General features: G+C 40.3%; 2 protein-coding genes across 2 annotated transcripts in view; one reads left to right on the top strand and one right to left on the bottom strand.

Annotated features, from left to right (window-relative positions):
• Positions 1-433: 433 nt before the first annotated feature.
• On the top strand, positions 434-8,629 carry tcea2 (transcription elongation factor A (SII), 2; the record flags this gene model as incomplete). Its single annotated transcript, XM_083894515.1, has 10 exons — positions 434-502; positions 3,315-3,377; positions 4,168-4,273; positions 5,605-5,704; positions 5,806-5,957; positions 6,167-6,225; positions 6,609-6,761; positions 7,181-7,327; positions 7,428-7,499; positions 8,614-8,629. The coding sequence occupies 10 exons, from the start codon at positions 434-436 to the stop codon at positions 8,620-8,622; spliced, it is 930 nt and encodes a 309-aa protein (XP_083750641.1). The 3' UTR covers positions 8,623-8,629.
• Positions 8,630-18,201: 9,572 nt separating this feature from the next.
• rgs19 (regulator of G protein signaling 19) overlaps positions 18,202-19,923 on the bottom strand; it is a gene marked incomplete at both ends in the record, with an annotated part of 29,915 nt that continues 28,193 nt past the window's right edge. The window contains one exon of the mRNA XM_083895290.1: positions 18,202-18,390. Coding sequence (XP_083751416.1) covers positions 18,202-18,390 — 189 coding nt within the window. The remainder of the gene's footprint in view (positions 18,391-19,923) is intronic.

Genomic DNA, 19,923 nt, shown 5'->3' with positions numbered 1-19,923 from the left:
TTCAGTGGGAATACGATATAAGAGGCTTATTCCAAGTAAATAAATACAAATAAGTCACACTGTAAACAGACGTTATTATATATTGTACATTCCCACCAATAAACCCTTCTAAATGTTGCTCACTGGACCTTTAACTTTCAAACAGTAGTGTAATGTTATTTTTTTTTTCCTAAACATAGGAAAACATAGTACATAGTACACTTGTTCAGTGTTCAACCAGCTTGAATGTTTAAACTACGACTCCCAGCATGCAACGGTGTCCACACCACAACAAACGACACAGGCAGCGTCTGGTGGAGAGGAGAGAGAGAGAGAGAGACTGAGAGAGGGAGAGAGGAAGAAAGGTGGAGAGCGGGAGAGTTTTTCTTCCCCTAAGGTGGAGGTTTAACTCCGCTGCTCACGAGCACAAGTGTCGCAGAGGAAACCGCTCAAAATGGCTAAGAATCAGGAAGTGGAGGACATCGCCAAAAAGCTGGATAAAATGGTGCATAAGAAGAACACGGTGAGTGGCGCCAACACTTGCTGCATCCGCAGAAAAAACGCCATCAGCTGATGATGAGCTTTTTTTTTTGTTTTGTTTGTTTTTACCTTTAACTGCTGAAAAGAGGAGGGAAAATGCTGGAAACACCGAGGCTGTTTGACTGAAGCTCACCGCTGAAACGGTTTAAGAGCGTCTTTATGCTGAAAAATGAGGAGACAACCAGAAACATCACTGATGCTGCTGCTGCTGCTGGTGTGTGTGTGTGTGTGTGTGTGTGTGTGTGTGTGTGTGTGTGTGTGTGTGTGTGTGTGTGTGTGTGTGTGTGTGTGCTCATAAATCACAGCAGTGATTGGACACCTGGAATCAATTTTATTCACCTTTAGGTTTTTAACTACAGCTCCATATGTCATTGAAATTGTTTTTATGCAGGTAAAAAGTGATGAGATGTTAAAAGACACATGAATATTTCATGTTTTAATTGATCAAGAAGCTTTAAAATGTTATCTAAAGAAAACGGAAGTGCCTATTTTTTTTTAATGTACTGTCTTTTCTTATAGCTCTATTTTTTAAATAGTTTTTGACACTATGATATAATGTAATATATTGCAATATCATGTTGACTTTGAAACATAATCACAAACTGGCACTTTATCGTTTAGTTCATGTAATATCTACAAACAAAGCAACTAAACAATTTCTGACACCCTGAAGTAAATAAAAATACACTTAAAACACAAACTGCAGTTTTATTTATTCATTTAGTTAGTTGTGTTATCTTTGTTATTTAGTTGTGTTATAATGTTATCTAAAGTAAACGGAAGTGCCTCAAACGGAAGTGCCTCATTTTTTTTTTTCTTATAGCTACATTTTTTTTTTAAATTTTGACAATAGTTTTTGACACTATGAGATACTGTAATATATTACAATATAATGTAATTTGTTGGCTTTGACACATAATCACAAACTGGCACTTTATCGTTTAGTGAATGTTATATCAACAAACAAAGCAACTAAACCATTTATCACACCCTGACGGAAATAAAAATACACTTAACACACAAACTGCAGTTTTATTTATTCATTTAGTTGTGTTTTAAATGAGACAGTTCAGCGTTACATTGACACTAAATGGTTTTGACAACTACTGAAATTGGAAAAACAAACAAAAAAAGCACTTGGATAAATCTGTAACTCAAAGCTTGAGTTTATTAAGAACATTTTAACATTAGATATTCAAAGACAAACAAATACGTCGAATGTCAACCCACTACAATATATGTTTGAGTGAATGATAAAATAAAAACCCCACTGAAAACTCTTGAAGGATGTGGATTATGTTCGGGTCACAGGTCACTTTGTTTTCTAGGAAAACATCTTTCTGGAATGCAGAGGCGCCGCTGTCTGTGAGCAGAGCTGACGTGTGGGGACTGTTTGACACACTTCATTGAACCACAGTGTAGTATTAGTACAGGGAATCGTACTAATACTGTAAAGTTATATCATAGATACATCCTCCTCTTCCCTACATATACTTCACACACTGGTATAGTGAGATGAAATTAAGATGGAGCAAGAGGTATAGTCACTCTGATAATTAGTATTTAATGTATTAGTATTATTTAGTTATTTATTTCACTTTCTTTTCAATTCCTCAGCTCCACTACAATCACATACCCTCGTATACACAGTAGAAGAGTATTTTCTATGTACCACTGATGGTACACCTACCACAGTTTGAGAACCATGGTATTAGAGTACTGTAGACATACAGAGTACGCCTTATAACAAAAATTTCCCTTATAATTACCAGTTACCCCTCTTTTTCGGTCTTTTTGGGGTGCATTGCCTTTCATTCATTCACTCATTCATTCATTCAGCTGTTTTTTACAACCATAGACGATGTAATATAGTGGAGGTTGTGTGTGTGTGTGTGTATATATATATATGTATGTGTATATATGTGTGTATATATATATGTATATGTATGTATATGTATATATATATGTATGTATATGTGTATATATATATATATATATATGTGTATATGTATATATATATATATATATATGTATATGTGTATATATATATACATAAATATATATATATACACACATATACATACATATACACATACACACATATACATACACATACATATACATATACACACATATATATGTATGTATGTGTATATGTATGTATGTATATGTGTATATATATATACATAAATATATATATACACACATATACATACATATACACATACCCACATATACATACATATACATATACACACATATGTATGTATGTATGTGTATATGTATGTATATGTACATATATATATGTATATATTAATGACCATTTATGAACCATGAAGCTGGTAACAACACATTTTTGTGCCGAGTCATTTCAAAGACATCATTCCCCAACTGTGCAACAAATGTTGTTCTACCAAAATCAGCCCAAACACGATTCGGCTGAAATGCTTTGGCTGATTTTTTAACGCATAGCGAAGCATGCGATTTATAGGATTTTCTTCACACAGCCAAGTGCCCAGGTGCAGATTTGTTCCTTACATTCATTCATTCATACATCACTGGCTTCTGTTTCTGACAGATTCAGAGTGGATCTCAGGCCGGGGCTGCACTCTCACTCACTGTGCCCTCAGCTTGCCCGTGTGGTTATTTACTACAGACGGTGTGATGTGTTTCTAGGCTCTATCTTTTTAACTTTGTAGGTTTGAGCGTGCTGCAGCGTGCACCCCGTCCCATTCGCACCTCTGAAGGGTACAGACTTTAAATAATGAATTACTTATGTATCGATTTGATTACAGGATGGTGCTCTGGACCTGCTGAGGGAACTGAAGAACATGAAGATGTCTCTGGAGACCCTGCAGGTAATGAAGTTTGACCCTCTGCCGTGTCATTGCCACACCACAAACTCAGCCTGACATTAGGGGTAAAAAATAATTATCATATCTGGGTCAAACTTGACTTAACTTACGCATTGACTTGAACTTGAAACAAATGGAATTAATTGCATGTAATTGAATTGACCTAAAAATAACTATGTAATGTCTTTACTCGAGCTGTGTGTTTGAACCAGGGATTCCACTGAATGCCTGTGTTCTATTTTTTGCCGGATGACGAGCAGGACAGGAAGTCGAACACAAATTACAACATGAAAAGCATTATTTTCAGAATAAAAGCCCCCGTTTTGTAATAATCATTTTGTTTTTATCATGAGATTAATATTTATTGCTCTTAAAATAATTTACAGCTAACTGAACACAAGGTTCACAAACGGTGAAGCTACGATTAGCCAAATATGAGACCAAGTGCTACTTTGTGTAAAAGATCAGCTTTAAATCTTGTACTGCTTTGTCCTTTACCCCCGCTTTATAATTTACTGTAACAAGTTATGTTAATGTCAAATTATGCTAAGCCAGGATAATTTTGGTAATAGAAACTGCATCGGGGACGGGAGGGGGGGGATCCCAGAGGAATCTAGACCAGAGCTTTGGACACCATCTTGTCTATTAACACACGGTACTTTAAACTTGACAGTGTCCTAGATGATGAGGCAGAACTGAGATAGACGTTTTCTCTGCATGGATAACTTGCTTTTCCTGCATTGTCTCTGACCTCTCTCTCTCTCTCTCTCTCTCTCTCTCTGTCTGTCTGCAGTCCACCAGAATTGGGATGTCGGTGAACGCAGTGAGGAAACAGAGTTCAGACGAAGAGGTTCAGACTCTTGCCAAAGCTCTCATCAAGTCCTGGAAGAAGCTGCTGGGTGTGTATGTGTGTTTGTGTGCCGTCGTTCGTCTTTGTGAGAAGCCGTGTTTAATGAGTTAATGAGAGAGCGAGGGCATCTTTTGGGTATCGACACAAGTGTAACTGCGTGTAAATGTAATTAAATGACTTCTTTAGTCATTACAGTATCAAAAAATTGTGTTTTTTATTATTAAATCATCAAATGAAACTGTTCTCTCCTCATACTGTCATGATAAAAGTTAACAACTGCACTTTCTTGGGCTTATATTACTGATTTTCTGATACAGTATTGATACTGATACCTGGACTTTCCTGAACGATACTACTACAGAGCGCGCACACACACACACACACCCACATACACACACACACACATTCTTGTACTTACTGCATACTGAGGACCAGCATTTCCACTTTATAAATCAACACAATTACAAATATCTACTTCATGAATGACATCTACAAAGAACTACCGGTTGCAGTACCATAACATGTCTACAGGTGGAGCCACAGAGCAAAAAGGGCTGGAAAAGTTTTTCGATTTAAAAAAAAAAAAAATTTTGGTCCAAAATTTTACAAAAATTTCATACATCAACAAAAATGTTTCGTCCAAAATTTGACAAAAACGTCATACTATACTATGTCGTCCAAAATGTAAAAAAATGTTTTGACCCAAAATAAAAAAAAAATTGACCCAAAATGTGAAAAAAAAAGTTGACCCAACATTTGAAAACAATATTTTACCCAAAATTTGAAAAAAAAATTGACCCAAAATTTGAAAAAAAAAAGTGACCCAACATTTTTTGGCCAACAATTTGACAAAAACATTCTGTCGTCCAAATTTTTTTTTTTTTTTTCTTTTTTGACAAATTGAGTACAGCAGGTTATAGCAACCTCAGGAAGTGATTTCAATGAAAACAAAGTGAGGACCGACCAAAATGTCCTCACTCCGTAAAAATGACCTCACTTTGTTGGTTAAAAACCCTCACTGGTCCTCAGTATGCCGCAAGTACAAGAACACACACACACACACACACACAAGCCCCATCTTCAATTGATATTTTCATGATTGGGTGATACAGAGGAAGTCCGATACCCGAGTCAATAACACAAAAATGTAGAAGTTTGATACCCAGTCCTCTGTGTGTGTGTGTGTGTGTGTGTGTGTGTGTGTGTGTGTGTGTGTGTGTGTGTGTGTGTGTGTGTGTGTGTGTGTGTGTGTGTGTGTGTGTGTGTGTGTGTGTGTGTGTGTGTGTGTGTGTGTGTGTGTGTGTGTGTGTGTGTGTGTGTGTGTGTGTGTGTGTGTGTGTGTGTGTGTGTGTGTGTGTGTGTGTGTGTGATCTCACACAGATGGTTCAGAGCGGAAGTCTGAGGAGGAGAAGAAGAAGAACGACGGCTCTCCCGCGAGGTCATCGTCCACCTCCAAAGACTCCGGCAGCAGCGAGAAAAGGTCTGTCACTTTTTGTTCAACGGATGAGGTCATTGTTAAGGACTGACAGACGTAACAACCCGATGTCTTCATCACCCTCTCCTCTTCCTTCCGCTTCTCAGCTGTACGAAGTCTGGGGAGACGCCGCCAACCACGCCCACGGCCACCACCGCCGCTCCAGCTCGGTTCATGACCTTCCCGCCGGCCCCCGTCACCGCCGACAGTGTCAGGAACAAGAGTCGAGAGCTGCTGGTGGCCGCGCTGCAGACTGACGGTGAGGAAATGTCTATTTTCACAACACTGCTAGATCTTAAAGCTCCAAAGGATAAATAATTGAACATTTCTCTTCGCTGGAAGAGAATCTTTCTATCTAAAATCTTACACGTTTGTTACCAGGCCGTTCATTTTAACTCACGGTTTCCTTCACTTTGCGGTGTAGTTGAATCACAAGAGTGTCTGTGTTTGTGTTTGTGTTTATTTCAGACGACCACAAGACCATTGGAGTCGACTGCGCACACCTCGCAGCACAAATCGAGGAACATATCCTTTTCACGTCACGATCACGCTCACACTGTCGCTGTTATTACTTTGCACAGTTGTGCACTGCTGGTCAGAACGATGTCATCGATGGTCATCCATGACCTTTTAATGTGGAGCCAACAAGGGAAAATTCAAAAGTAGGATGCCATGGATGAATTGATGACTCAGTGGCACAAAAATAGATCTTTTACATTGATCCCGAAGTTTACATCATGCATTTACCCACAATGCAATCAAATGACCATTATTACCTAGTGTACAAATCCAATATAAAACCCCGCCTTAAGTCACCATTACCCCCTATGATTAAGTACGTAATGTTACATTTGTGACGCGTGTCATCGATGTGCGTTATTGGCTCTTTGACTGCGCGTCCTGCTCACAGATATTCCAGGAGTTTAAGTGCACCGACGTGAAGTATAAATCCCGTCTACGGAGCCGCGTCTCAAATTTGAAGGACCAGAAGAATCCCGACCTGCGGCGCAACGTCCTCTGCGGGAACATTTCCCCTCAACGCATCGCCTCCATGAGCGCCGAGGTCAGTTCTTACACAGTCGTGGTTCGAGTACGTGCACGAATGAAAGACCTCATTATGTTTGTTTGCCTTCACACTTGAAACAGCTGCCGTTTGTCCTTCCCCAATTGATGAATGTGACGTTTTTCAGAATGTCCCTGAGGCATTTCCTTTATAAATATATTTAGAACTCTGACTTGGTCAAAGTCATTACAGCCTTATGTTATGAAAGCAGTCGCACACTAATTGTTAATTGATTTGAGGTGGTCACGCACGTGGTCACATTCTTGAGATACTTGGAACAAGAGTCTGTCTGTAAACTGATCTTTGTTTCATTCAGTCACTGGTACTACAGTGTTGGAATGACTCCAAGGGCAGAAGAACTATTTAAAAGTGTGTCTGTGTTTGTTCGTGTGTGTGTGTGTGTGTGTGTGTTCGTGTAGGACATGGCGAGTGCAGAGCTAAAGCAGATCCGAGAGGCTTTGACCAAAGAGTCCATCAGAGAGCATCAGCTTTCAAAGGTCGGAGGAACCGAGACGGACATGTTCATCTGCAACAAGTGTCACGGAAAGAGCTGCTCGTACACGCAGGTAGAGATGCACACACGAACACACACAAAGTGAACGATCTGCCAAAAAAAAAAAAGTTGATCAAACTTTCTGCGTGTGTGTGTGTGGTTGTGTGTTGCAGGTGCAGATTCGCAGTGCCGATGAGCCCATGACAACCTTTGTGTTGTGCAATAGTTGCGGAAACAGATGGAAGGTAAAGAAATGTCATTATCAATAATGCATGATTAGGGCTTTTAGGGAATGTGAGGAAAGCAGCATCACAAAACAAGTCAATGTTCCCTCTCGAGTTTGATCGTCAGTAGTATTTCTTAGCCACAAGATGGCAGCAGAGACTGTAGTTCAGTTTTTCCCCCCCACAGCCTCAGCTTTGTGCTCAACTTCAGTGAAAACTCCTGGTTCCCTTTTTTTTTTTAAATGTCCACCCTGTTCCTTATCTTCTGTTCGGCATTTCATCCCACTTTTTACACGTTTGTTCATCGATTGTGTTTTGTTGCCGTTCCTTTTTGTTTCTCTCAATCTCATCTCCTTGTGTTTCTTCCGTCCTCCTGCTCCAAATATCTGCTCTTGTTTACATGTTATACCTCTCCCCCCTCCCCCCTCCCCCCCTTTCTTTCTCTCCACATTTACTCCGTTTCCTTGTTGTTGTTTTTTTTCTATCCCTTCCCTTATTTGGCTCTAGGTCAAGGTGAAGTACCTGGTTTGTGGGCAATCTGTTTTGTTGGTTCGTCACTCTAAAAACACTGGGTGGAGACAAGTGCACATGGTGAAACTTTCAAAGATTTTTTTTAAACGATGTTTTTTAAACAGAGAAATCAGTGAATAAAAGTGCATTTAGTTTAGTGTGTGTTTGTAAGTAAGTGTGTATCATACTGAGGTGACATTTGTGGTTATAAAATCAGGACTTGTGTTGCAGGAGTGACTGGGAAGTGACTATAGTAACAAACAGGTCTGGTGACAACAAGCACTTAATGTTTGAGGAAGTGTGTTTAAGGATGTGCATTTTAAAATAAAAATGTAGACACGTGTACACGCGAGAGACGCAAGTTATTATAAATGTGTTGAGATTTCCCAGCTCTCCATTTTTGTCGTCCCTGCCTCTGCGTGTGTGTGTGTGTGCCAGTGTTTTTAGTCATTGTATTGAAGGATCCACAGTGGTCTGACTGAACTCTCCCCCACACCTTCAGGCTCCTTTAACACCAGACTTTTGCTGATTGAGCTCATATTAAGTTGTTTTCACTGTTCATTGTAAAAGAGTGTAAAAATATTATTAACAATAATAATAATCGTTCTTTCTTTCTTTCTTTCAGTTCTGTTGAAGACGACCCGTGTGCATTTATACATAATTATAACCCCATTGTGAAGCAAACTAACTCAAGTGGGTTGAATTAGGATTTGTATTTATTTTTTTTCTCCTTCTGTATAGTTTTGTTTTATATTTAAAACTAAAGGTTGTAATATATTTGGAGAGAAGAAAAAAAAAAAAGCCAGCTCATGTTGTCTATTGGTTTTCAGTTGTTTTGTACGGAACACTCATAATTTAATTTCTTACGCTAGATGAAGCTTTAATGCAGATTTGTATCACACATTAGGCCTTTGTGGAAACAGTGGATGTGCCTTTCTTTGCCATGTTTGCTACCACACATTTTGCCATTGACATTTCTATTAAAGTTGCTTTTGAATGAAACACCGCGTCGCTCTGTGTCTATCACTATTTTCACTTGATAAGTGGCATCAGGCCAGCAATGCCATTTACACATTGGTCCATGTGTTCACTACATGGTGACCAATGTGATGTTTTAGCAAAACGAAACTTAAGGGACAGGAAATGACATCAGACACAGAGGCTACTGTGAGCTAACAGCTGTTAGCATTTGGAAAAGTGATCATTTTGCAGGCTCGAGCAGGCACATTGCTGTCATATATAACATGTATCCACTGGACAGATAAATCCTCTGAGGCTGGAAGTTTGTGTAGAACTCTGTGCTGCACTGTGGAGCCAAGAATGGAACTTTTCACGGATTTTAAGATGCTGTTGCCCTCGCCAGCACTCTCGTGGGTTTTACGGACAAAGCGGAGCTCCACGAGACAAGGGACAACGGAGACGGCAAGAGCTGCGATTGGTCCTCAGGACAGGCCGAGCTAAGCTGCTCTGTGCCGGCTCACAGTGAGCACTGAGCGTCTACAGACGCGGAGCTGATCCCCGCCGATAACGCCGCTGCCAAACTATAAATACGTCATATCTTAACACACACAGCACATGTTTAGACTCTAAATGGCCAATTTCTCGCCTCAAATTATCTTAAAACTGCGTTCCGTCACACAGGAAAGTGAGAAACGGCCACTGTTTCAACAACAACAGTCTTTCTCTCTCTTTCTTTCTCGGACGCCATTGCTCACTGTAGCCTGAAGCAGAACAACCTTGCGCAGCGACCCCTACTGATCGGGTGGGAAATTGCAGCGCGTGTCCGTCGACCAGACGGATAACGCATACGCAGTCGGAGAAGTATAATGTGGCCTTTAGACTGAGGAGGACCACAAGTACATGAGATAGTCATCTTTTTTCACACTTTGGCGACTGATAGGACCTCCCAAATATAAGTATTTAAATGATTATAAAGTTGATTTTGCATAATATGGGACCTTTAAGTTTGGTTCTGATATAAGGTGAAAGACAGGTCGCCAGTCCAACAAAGGGTCAATTTAGAGTGTCCAATTTGCCTAATCCCCTAAATCTCCATATGTTTATGAACTGTGGGAGGAAACACAAGAAACTGGGAAGAAAACAACAACATGGGGAGAACATGCAAACTCCAGGCAGAAAGACTTCAGGTGAATCTAAGAAACCTATTCCAGTTGTTATTCTAACTTAGTTTGAAAGACAAAAGTGTTTTTTTTTTTTTTACAAATCCAGTAAGTTTTCAACAACAGGTACTTTCATATGTCATAGCAAAAACAATAGAGGCATCCATCCATTGTCTACTGCTTTATCCCCACATAAGGATTGCAGAGGGTGCTGTGCCAATCTCAGCTGACATAGGGCGATAAGCGGGGGTACACCCTGGACAGTTCACCAGTCCATCACTTGGACACACAACAATCCACTCAATTTAGAGTGTCCAATCTGCCTAATCCTCAAATTTGAATATTAATGGACTGTGGGAGAAAACCCACACACACACTCATGGGGAGAATGTGCAAAGTCCATGCAGAAAGGCTTCAGGTGAATATATATATATATGAAGTATTTCTCAACAACAGGTCCTTTTCATGGCAGACATTTTTCCGTGTCGAGGCCGAATAATAAAATAAGTGATGGCTGAATTCCTTTTAGTTGCTTCACTTTCATAGTCCTGGTATTTTTTTCTTACTGCTGCTTCTTCACTTTGACATGTGACCATGTCTCCAACAGAGATAAGAGATTCATGATCGGGATTAAATGCCTCTCTCATTTTATTTTAATACACAAGAATAAATTATTGATTCAAACCCCCTCCCCGCTAGAAGGGTTAGGGGTTAGTCATCTCAAGTTTTCCCCAACGACGCTGGCGTTGTTGCGAACATGTTTCGCAAAGGTGACGAAAAGTGGTGAGAAAACAAGGAGCAGGAAGAAGCTCCTCTTGTGTTTGTTGTGGAAACACAGCATGCGCTCTTTCCATGAGGAGGGTGGAGAGACACCGGGATGACTATGGCTTCTAACAAGGTCTCCCTCTTCTTGGATGGCGGAGAGCGGACAAAACACTGACAGAGTGGATCTGACCGAAAAGGGAACTGCCTCGTTTGTTGATCTGAGCTTCATGCTGCAAACCAGCAGTTGGATCAAATGTGGTTTCCAGCATGTATAATTAACTCAGACGATGATCAGCTGTTACGACCAAAGCCGAGGGGAAAACCTGATCCCAACTCCAAAGGAACTACTAGCAACAACAACACACTCAACAAACAATTTCAAAGGTTTCATTCAACAAAATGTCTAACCCTAACCCTGTGGCTGTGAGCAGTTCAATGAAGCTCGCTGCCGCTGCGATCATCAGGCCTCTTATAACGGAGCTTCCTGTGCAGAACCAATCAGCTCCCAGAATCCAACGAGACTCTCTCACACACACACACACACACACACACCTGTCACTCGCTTAAACATGCACACCTGTAACCCATCTCACGCAACGACCCCGAGGTCGTAACATTAGCCGATTGTGAGCTTGAATATAAAAGGGAAAGTTTATTTGAATTTTTAAATAATAATATACACATTACCTTTGTGGTTTCAGTCATGATTCTTAAAGGCAGGTGTACTCACTAATAGTCAGGCAGGATTTAGTGTTGTTGTTGTTGTTGATCTTGGCAAATAATTTTTTTCCTCAATAAACGCGTATTTAAAAACGAATCGATACAAATAAACTTAGCACCTAACTGTGGAAACAAAGTGGAGGAGATGCTTTTTTTTTTTTAAATGGGTCTATAGCTTATCAGAAAAAACAATGGCTAATAACATTCATGATCCAACTAAAAGAAATGGAAAGAAGGATAATTTGTGCACATACAAAATTATCTGCAACTTTTGGGGGGACATTTTTGGAAGATGTTAAAGTGTCGGTATATGTAAACCAACAGTAGTACTTATGAGGAGTATGTAGTATCAACCTGATCCCCACCAAACTGCTAAAGTCGTTTAGATTTGTGAGGATCAAAAATACTGGGCCCCCACAAATTAGATTTTTAACCTTAGGAGTAAATTTTAGGTTTAGGTTTAAGCAAGCTGTTAAATTAGAGTTGTTGTATGAATGTATTATGTCAACGGTGGGTCCCCACAAATGTTGTAAAACACTAGTATTGTGGGTGCGGGTGTATACACAGTATATATGTATATATGTAGGTATGTGTGTGTGTGTGTGTGTGTGTGTGTGTCACGGAGAATTAGTTCCAAACACAAACAGATGAACTGTGGAAAAAGACCAGACAAATAGGTGTGTGTATTGTGTGTTGTGTGTGTGTGTGTGTGTGTGTGTGTGTGTGTGTGTGTGTGTGTGTGTGTGTGTGTGTGTGTGTGTGTGTGTGTGTGTTGGTTTCCTTGAGGAACTGATTGTTGGGAGTATCAACACTGAAAGTCAAATGCAGCAGCTGTGTCTCTGCTCAGTTCATGTTCAAACAGCACTTCCATGTTATGAGGTAGAAGTTTGGGTCACTTAGCACTCGGCTTATTTTACCGCTGTCTCCCTTGTGTCTCCAAGAACAAACGCTAAAAGTGCTCATTTTAATAATAATAAGCTATTTATATTGGGGGGCAAAAAATATAACAAAAAAAACAACAACATTTTTTTTAAGCTTAAAGACAGTTAGAGCAGGCTACATTTTAAATTCAAAAGTCCAAGCCCATTTCTTCAGACTTCCCGCCGCAAACAAATAGTTAGCATCGCTAACTTTTCGGTACTTTTCGGTGGCGCGGAGAAGGTTTTTGGACACTTGTTCAAATGACAACGTGATGATAAAAAAACAACAAATACTCTCAAAAGTACACAAATACATAAAGTCTACCCGTCCAGTAGATACAGCGCCACCATGGCGTCACTTCGCAGCCCTTTCTGCGCTTTCAGTTGCCGCCACCGTTCAAACGCAGCGCCGACGTTCACTCCCTTGGTCTTGGGTCGCTCTGCATCAGCCCTTTTTTCTTGGCCGTAACGTTCCCAAAATCTGTCTCCCGCTTTACGACAAACACCTGTTGTTGGCGCCTTTGCTGCAAGTGTCTCGTTGGATTTAGCAAGCTAGCATAAGCTCTGGCGTTGTTTTCCTAGCATGCGCGTTTAGTGCGCGAACACGCTCATGGGGGGGGGGGGGGGATGGGCAGATGGCAGCTTGATTGATGCATCGCGATCCAATTCATTTGTTCGGGGCGTTCAATATGACTCCCACTGTACCTTTAGCCAACGAAAAAGAAGGAAGAAAACTGAAGCCGAGGAGCGATTTGTGAAAGTGTTGCTATGTGTATGTGCGAGACCGTACCTATGTTCCCCGGGTCCTATGTTCCCCCCGCTTTGTATGTGACCGGGGAACATAGGAACCTTTCTCTAACCCTAATCCTAACCCTACCCTTTTTCAAAAAAAGGGTCCTATGTTCCCCTGTCACATACAAAGTGGACCTTTTTTGGGAAAAACTAGGAACATAGGACCCGGGGAACATAGGTACGACCCCGTATGTGCCACTTAGTTCCCTGACTTACTGAGGAAACAGAGGAGTAAGTGATCTAATCCACGCACTGGGCCTTTACATGATAATAAAAGGCCCCGTCCCAATACCTTCCCAACCCTAAATATTTGCCCTAACCCTAATTTTTGCGCGTTCTCGTGTAGTGGGGGAGCAAGGTGGAGTGTGATTTTGCCCTCAAAATGTAGTGAGCTCTGACGCGGGCTTAAAACGAAGCGGAAGATGAACATACCCATGATGCTTTGCGAATTCAGCGGCCACATCTGCAGAGGAACAATTTAGTTTGAAGTACATTTTTTTCGCACATTACAATGTCGAAATGTGTTGGAATATGTTGGTCGGATATACGTCCATAGGACCGTTGAGCTTTGAACACTAAGGTCAGAAAATAACTGACGATTTATGAATGCAGCTAGCTAACTAGCTAGCTAGCGGCTATCTCCCGAGGCTATTTTCCTGAACAAAAATAGTAGCACGCTGTGTGACGTAGAAGGTTAGCACGTTCGTGACGTTCACTACGCTAATTTGCATATAGTGGTGTCCCAATTCCATTAGGGAAGCCACTTCCCTCAGCGAGGGGAATTTTACGGTTGAGGGCACTCTAAACCAAGTGGAAAGGGGGAGAAATGGGATGCGGCCTTAGTAATGATCCACGCATCTAGTGCACCATAAACAGACGAGTAAAGGGCCACAGCCCTGGAGCACAGTGGTAATGGATGGGAAGCAGCAAGTGACAAATCAGGGACTTTCTCCTTTCACTGCTAAATTGCATCTGAGACAACCTTTGTCTCAGTGGGACGTGCATATTTAACTTGAACATGTGTGGAAGTGTGATCCTGCTGAGAGTTTACTTCCCCACTGTTGATGTCTCTCATGTTGACATAGTGGTTACAGTGTGGGAGGAGCTGCAGGGGCTTACTGCAGGTTAGGGTTTACCTCAGTAAGAAGGAAAAAAAAACAAACTGCCTCTACCACTCCAAACAACCAGCTGCTTCCTGCAAGGAATAAAACTGGTTTTTACTAACTCAGCCCGCGTGTGCGGTAACAGTGCGCTCACTGAGCCGCTTGCTAAAATAAATCTTTGCCGATTAGCTCTCGTGACACAAGGGACGGGAAGAAAGAAAACAGTTTGTGCCAAATGTAACCCAAACCAATTTATTTGGAGATAAAAGTGAGTGCACCTGTTCATTTGTGCAAAACTGCATTGTGTGCACACACAGCACAGGCGAAGCAGGAAGTGGCTCAGTCAACTGTGACAGGGAGCGTTCGAGTGACATCTGAACTGTTTGTGTTTGTTTCGTCATTCGCTCATGTCTCTTTTTCCTATTGGATTATGTTGACATCTTTATTGTACATCGGCTCGGCAAATATCAGCGTGTACAGTGTGTGAATATAACTAGTTTTTAATAATGATACATCTATGCTGCACCTGTTTCTGCATGTGGAGTCATTTTAACAGCCTGCACTATAGGGAAAAGCACAGGTGCAAATGAATGATGATGGCTGAGTTCCATTTAGCTTACATCAGGTTTCAGGGTGCATGTTGAATAAGACAAAAGTTCACACAAACACCAAACAAACGAAGCCACCTTCTCGTTGGATTTTCAAGAGTTTCCGTTTATATATGTACAATTAAAATCACAGTTTTAACAAAATATAAAATAAATAACATTAACAATACTAAGATAAATGCATTCTGAGTGACAAGTCTGGGTAAGACGTAGGCATCTCCTTTTTTTTTTTCTCTCTCTCTCTCTTTAAATGTTGCCTCTGCCTCCGCATAGAACTACAAACATTTTCCTTATCCTACATTTCCCATGAAGCACAGGGTGTAGGAGGCATCCTCTCTCAAATAATAGAAGTACCTTCTTCATATATGTATTTTATTTTATTATTTTTTTTTTTTGCACCTGGATTTCCCCCCCCATCCCTGAATTGACCAACCACACATCTCCTGCTGCCACTCAGGAGCAGGCACCGGAGAGGGTGACAGACAGTGGTTAGGTCAAAGGTGAGAGGTCACAGAGGCAGAGGTCAGCAGCAGCAGCAGTGCCCAGGTAGGCCAACCCCGGGTCAGAGTGTGTGTGTGTGTGTGTGTGTATGTATGTGTTTGTATTACTATACTTGTTAGGTCAACTTAGACCCGTTTCAAAACACTTATTATTATTATTAACACATAGTGAAGATTTTCAACCCCTTTCTTTTTATGTAGGAACTGACAAAAAAAACAACAAACATTTGCACTTGCTGTGTTTGTAGCTGGGAAAAAAAAAGAGAATAAATTCATGGTTTGTGACGTTTAAAAATGACTAAAACACAAAAAAATATAATTAAATAATGAGATTCACTTCATCCACCGAACCAATAATTTAATGTTTGCGTACTTTTTATGCTTATATATATTATATGTATATATATATATATATATATATATACATATATTATATGTATAAATATATGTATACATACTCTTTATGTTGATAAACTAATCATACACTTTCAATATCTTAGTAATAGAATAATAATTAAACCACACTAGACTGTATTATATTTTTGATAACTGGCTCATTTTAGAGCCCAAAAAACACTTTTGAATTTGTGTTAAGCTAAGAAACCAATGTTTAAACTATAATATAATCAGCTCTTCATTTAGAAATAACTGCTAAATTGATATTAATTACTAGCTTTGGCCCCAAAAGTCAAAGTTAAGTATTGTCTGCGTTGGTCGGTGACTGAAAGGTCCTAGGAAGTATAGTAACACCATTGTTGTAATTGTGTGCATGTGAATGTTCATGTTTCTGTCTTTTCTTTTATAAACTCCAGTGTTTTATTGCAGTGTCTGTGATGTCGCGTCGGGTGGGATTCAGTACAGCCTCAGAGGAATCAAAAAAAAAAAAAAAAAAAATATATATATATTTATCCAGGAATAGGAGCAAATGGGGAGAAACATACAAATGAATAAACAAAAACAAAACAAAAACTCAACATAATTAAAATGTTCCGTATAGAGTTTTCTCTTCAAAAATAGATGTCTTGTTTGTTTGTAAATCAGTAGTCGGAAGGAAGTGACATCCATCCATTCATCCGTTTGTTTACCACAGTGAGTGTAACGATTAATCCAGCAAACAAGGGTGGAGAAATAAACAACGAAAAAGAAAACAACCAAGTTTGTAGCGGGAGCACCCTGTTTTTTTCCAGTTGAAAGAGAAGAAAAGAAAGGAAGTGAGACAGCGACCATCTTCTTTTTTTTTTTTTTTTGCTGCCCTCTGTCAGCAGAGGCAGCTGAGGGATGGAAAACAAGGCGGATGAGGTGGCCGGAGGTCAGGGGACGTCCACCCTTGTGTTGGCTCTCAAAGCTGAGTGGCATCATCGGTTAAAAATCATCCTCTTAAGAATCCATGGCACAGAAGAATATTTCTCCCCCGTTTGAAATGTACGAAAACGCTCCCAAAGTGAAACGGGTCATCTTCACGTAACAGTAGATGAGATACTACTTTTCACATCCGTCATCACTTCCTTCTCCATTCGTGAGTCAATGTCGAGGTGAAAAAACGGAACGCTGGAAGATGAGGGAAGAATGAGTGGACAGTGGGGATTGAGAGACAGAGATAACAGGAGGTGAAAAATGAATTATTAAAGCTAGAAAATATCCCATTTATAAATTGAGTCAGGTTTATGCATCAGGTTCATGCTCAACTTTTAGTAATATAAACTTAATATAACGTATTAATGTAGTCTGATGGGTGTGTGATGGTTTTCGTTCCTTTGAAACACTCGCTCAACATAAACAATCAAACTTATATTACTTGAGTTATACTTGGTCATTTGCTTTAATCCAGCCAGGCTGTGACAGCACTGCAGGAGCGACCGGAGGACCAGAATATTGATCAAACAAAGCCATGACGTTCAAAATGTGAGTCGTTTAAACAGTTTCATGAACTTGGTATGACAGCTGAAGACGGATTGGTCGACTCTTCACACGTGAAATGGTAAAAAAAAGAAAAAGAACTTGACATGACCGTGACATTCTGAAGATCTAAACCCCTTAAACTGAGCAAGAGGAGATTTAAGATGTGCCTAAAAATGGTACTTACTTATTTAATTTGCCCTAAAAATATTTAAACCATATATACCTGAGAGTCTTCCCTCTGCAGGTGGCATCATGTCAGAAGTGTGAAAAGCATCTGCTGTGAGACAGAATTAAAATTATTGGGGGAAAAAACAAGCTAATAAGTGGACTTTAAGTCATATTTTTTATGTCAAGCTGATCAAAAAAGTTGGCTTGTTACGCATTTATATTCATATTTAACTTACAACTACACTTCTGGTTGAAATGTATATTTGTTTTGGCCTTAAAATTCGATGTCATGAGTTGCGTCTTATGGTGGTAAAAGCAGAGAACACAGGCTACAAGTAAGAGTTAATGTCAAAGGGAAAAAAAAGAATGGAATGAGATGAGGAGAAAAGAGAAGACAGGTGGTGTCTTGGCAACAGCACTAACACATAGGACATGAGACGTGAAAGAATGATGAAAAAGGGAAAGTCTTGGCAGTACTTCATTTAGAGAAAAGAGAAAAAAGGCGAAGTGAACCAAGGAGGATTATTTTTTTGAAAATATTTTGGACCGGGAGGTGAACTGATCTGGCACCAGTCCTTTAAGTGTATGGGATCGGAAACGGAGGATGAGGAGGCGGGACTAGGATTCAGACGAGGTGCGCGAGCCGCCGTGAACGAGCGACTTGTAGATGTTGGAGGAGAGGAAACGTGGGTAGGAGTCCCTGTGCATCAGAGTGTAGATCTGCAGCTGGGCGTCTTCGAACGTGTGAGGCGTCGGGTCTTGCATCTTCCGGTTGATCACCTCGCGAACCCGGGCGTCCAGGCTCACCTGCAGGGAACAGTGAAGTTTAAGTTCAAAGGGGACATATTATACCCTATTTCTCCAAGTTAAACTAGTTCCCTGGTGTCCTAATGAACATGTCTGTGACATGCTTTGGTCAAAATACCATAAGGACGAAGCACCACAGCAGTTCAATCACTCTGCCAAAACAGCCCTGTTCAGAACGCTCTGTTTAGTAGTATCTCTTTAGGTCCACCTTAAAAAAAAAAGTAAAACGAAACTTAAGGAACAGGAAATGACATCAGCCACAGAGGCTACTGGGAGCTAACAGCATAGTTAGCATTTGGAAAAGTGATCATTTGCAGGCTCTAGCAGGCACATTGCCGTCATATATAACATGTATCCACTGGACAGATAAATCCTCTGAGGCTGGAAGTTTGTGTAGAACTGCTGCACTGTGGAGCCAAGAATAGAACTTTACGCTGACTTAGACAACAATTCCAGGAATTTAGAACACTGTGACGTCCTAATGAGCGCGGAAGTCAACATCGCGCATTTCATCTCCTGTACTTAGACTGACGAGGACCAAAAAAACATGAGTGAGTCATCTTTTTTCACACTTTGCTGACTTCCAGAGTCCCAAATATAAGGATTTAAATGATTAAAAAGTTGATTTTGGATAATATGGGACCTTTAAGTTGCCCTGTGTGCAGCACAATTTGTGTTAGAATGCTGTTGTGCATTCTGTAAATGTATTGTGTGTGTGTGTGTGTAGACACTGTCTCTGTTGAATAAACCGAGATCAAACCATGGGCAGTTTGTGGTAGAAGAATTCTACTGTGACGACACTATTTATTCACACGTTAAAAGGTTTTTTCCGAACCTGTATCCAGTCGTCTTTCAACTGAGTGGGTGTTAAAAAGAATAAATAAAACCCCATTCTCTGCTGCAGTTATACCGTTTACATATACTACACTTTAAAGACTTTTTAAAAGGTCTTAAGTTTCGTCTACACACTGTATGCCGCGTGAGTCTGGGCTGGTTGGTGGCGGCAAATAACCTTTGATTATGAAACGATTTATTAAAATCTATTAAGAAAACAATCATCAGCTACTGCCCCACATGTTCAATTATTTACTAGTCACTTATACTGTTTTTTTTTTGGTTTTTTTGCCATGTAATCACCCACACATCACATATTGTAGTTAAGATTAAAGCTGCACTTCACACTTTTAGATTTTGGTCTCTCTCTCTCTCTCTCTCTCTATATATATATATATAAAAAATAAATTCTAAATATGAGCATGACTATCTGCAGCCAGCAGTGGAACACACATACTCAGACAGATGCACAATCTCACACACACACACACACACGCACACACACACACACACACACCAAACACCAGCAGATATTTATAGAACGACAAGACTTCTCTGATGTTTTCCATTTGCTCTTATTAGGGAAGGACACACACACACACACACACACACGATAGAGAGAGAGAGAGATAGAGAGGCATTGTACCAAGGTCAGACAAGCAAACAAAAACAGTCAGTCAGGAATGTATCGTCTCCGCC

Source organism: Microchirus variegatus (assembly GCF_963457635.1).
Source record: "Microchirus variegatus genome assembly, chromosome: 9".
Taxonomy (NCBI): Eukaryota; Metazoa; Chordata; class Actinopteri; order Pleuronectiformes; family Soleidae; genus Microchirus; species Microchirus variegatus.
The sequence above is the reverse complement of the archived record's forward strand: the minus strand, read 5'-3'. Positions and strand labels throughout refer to the sequence as shown.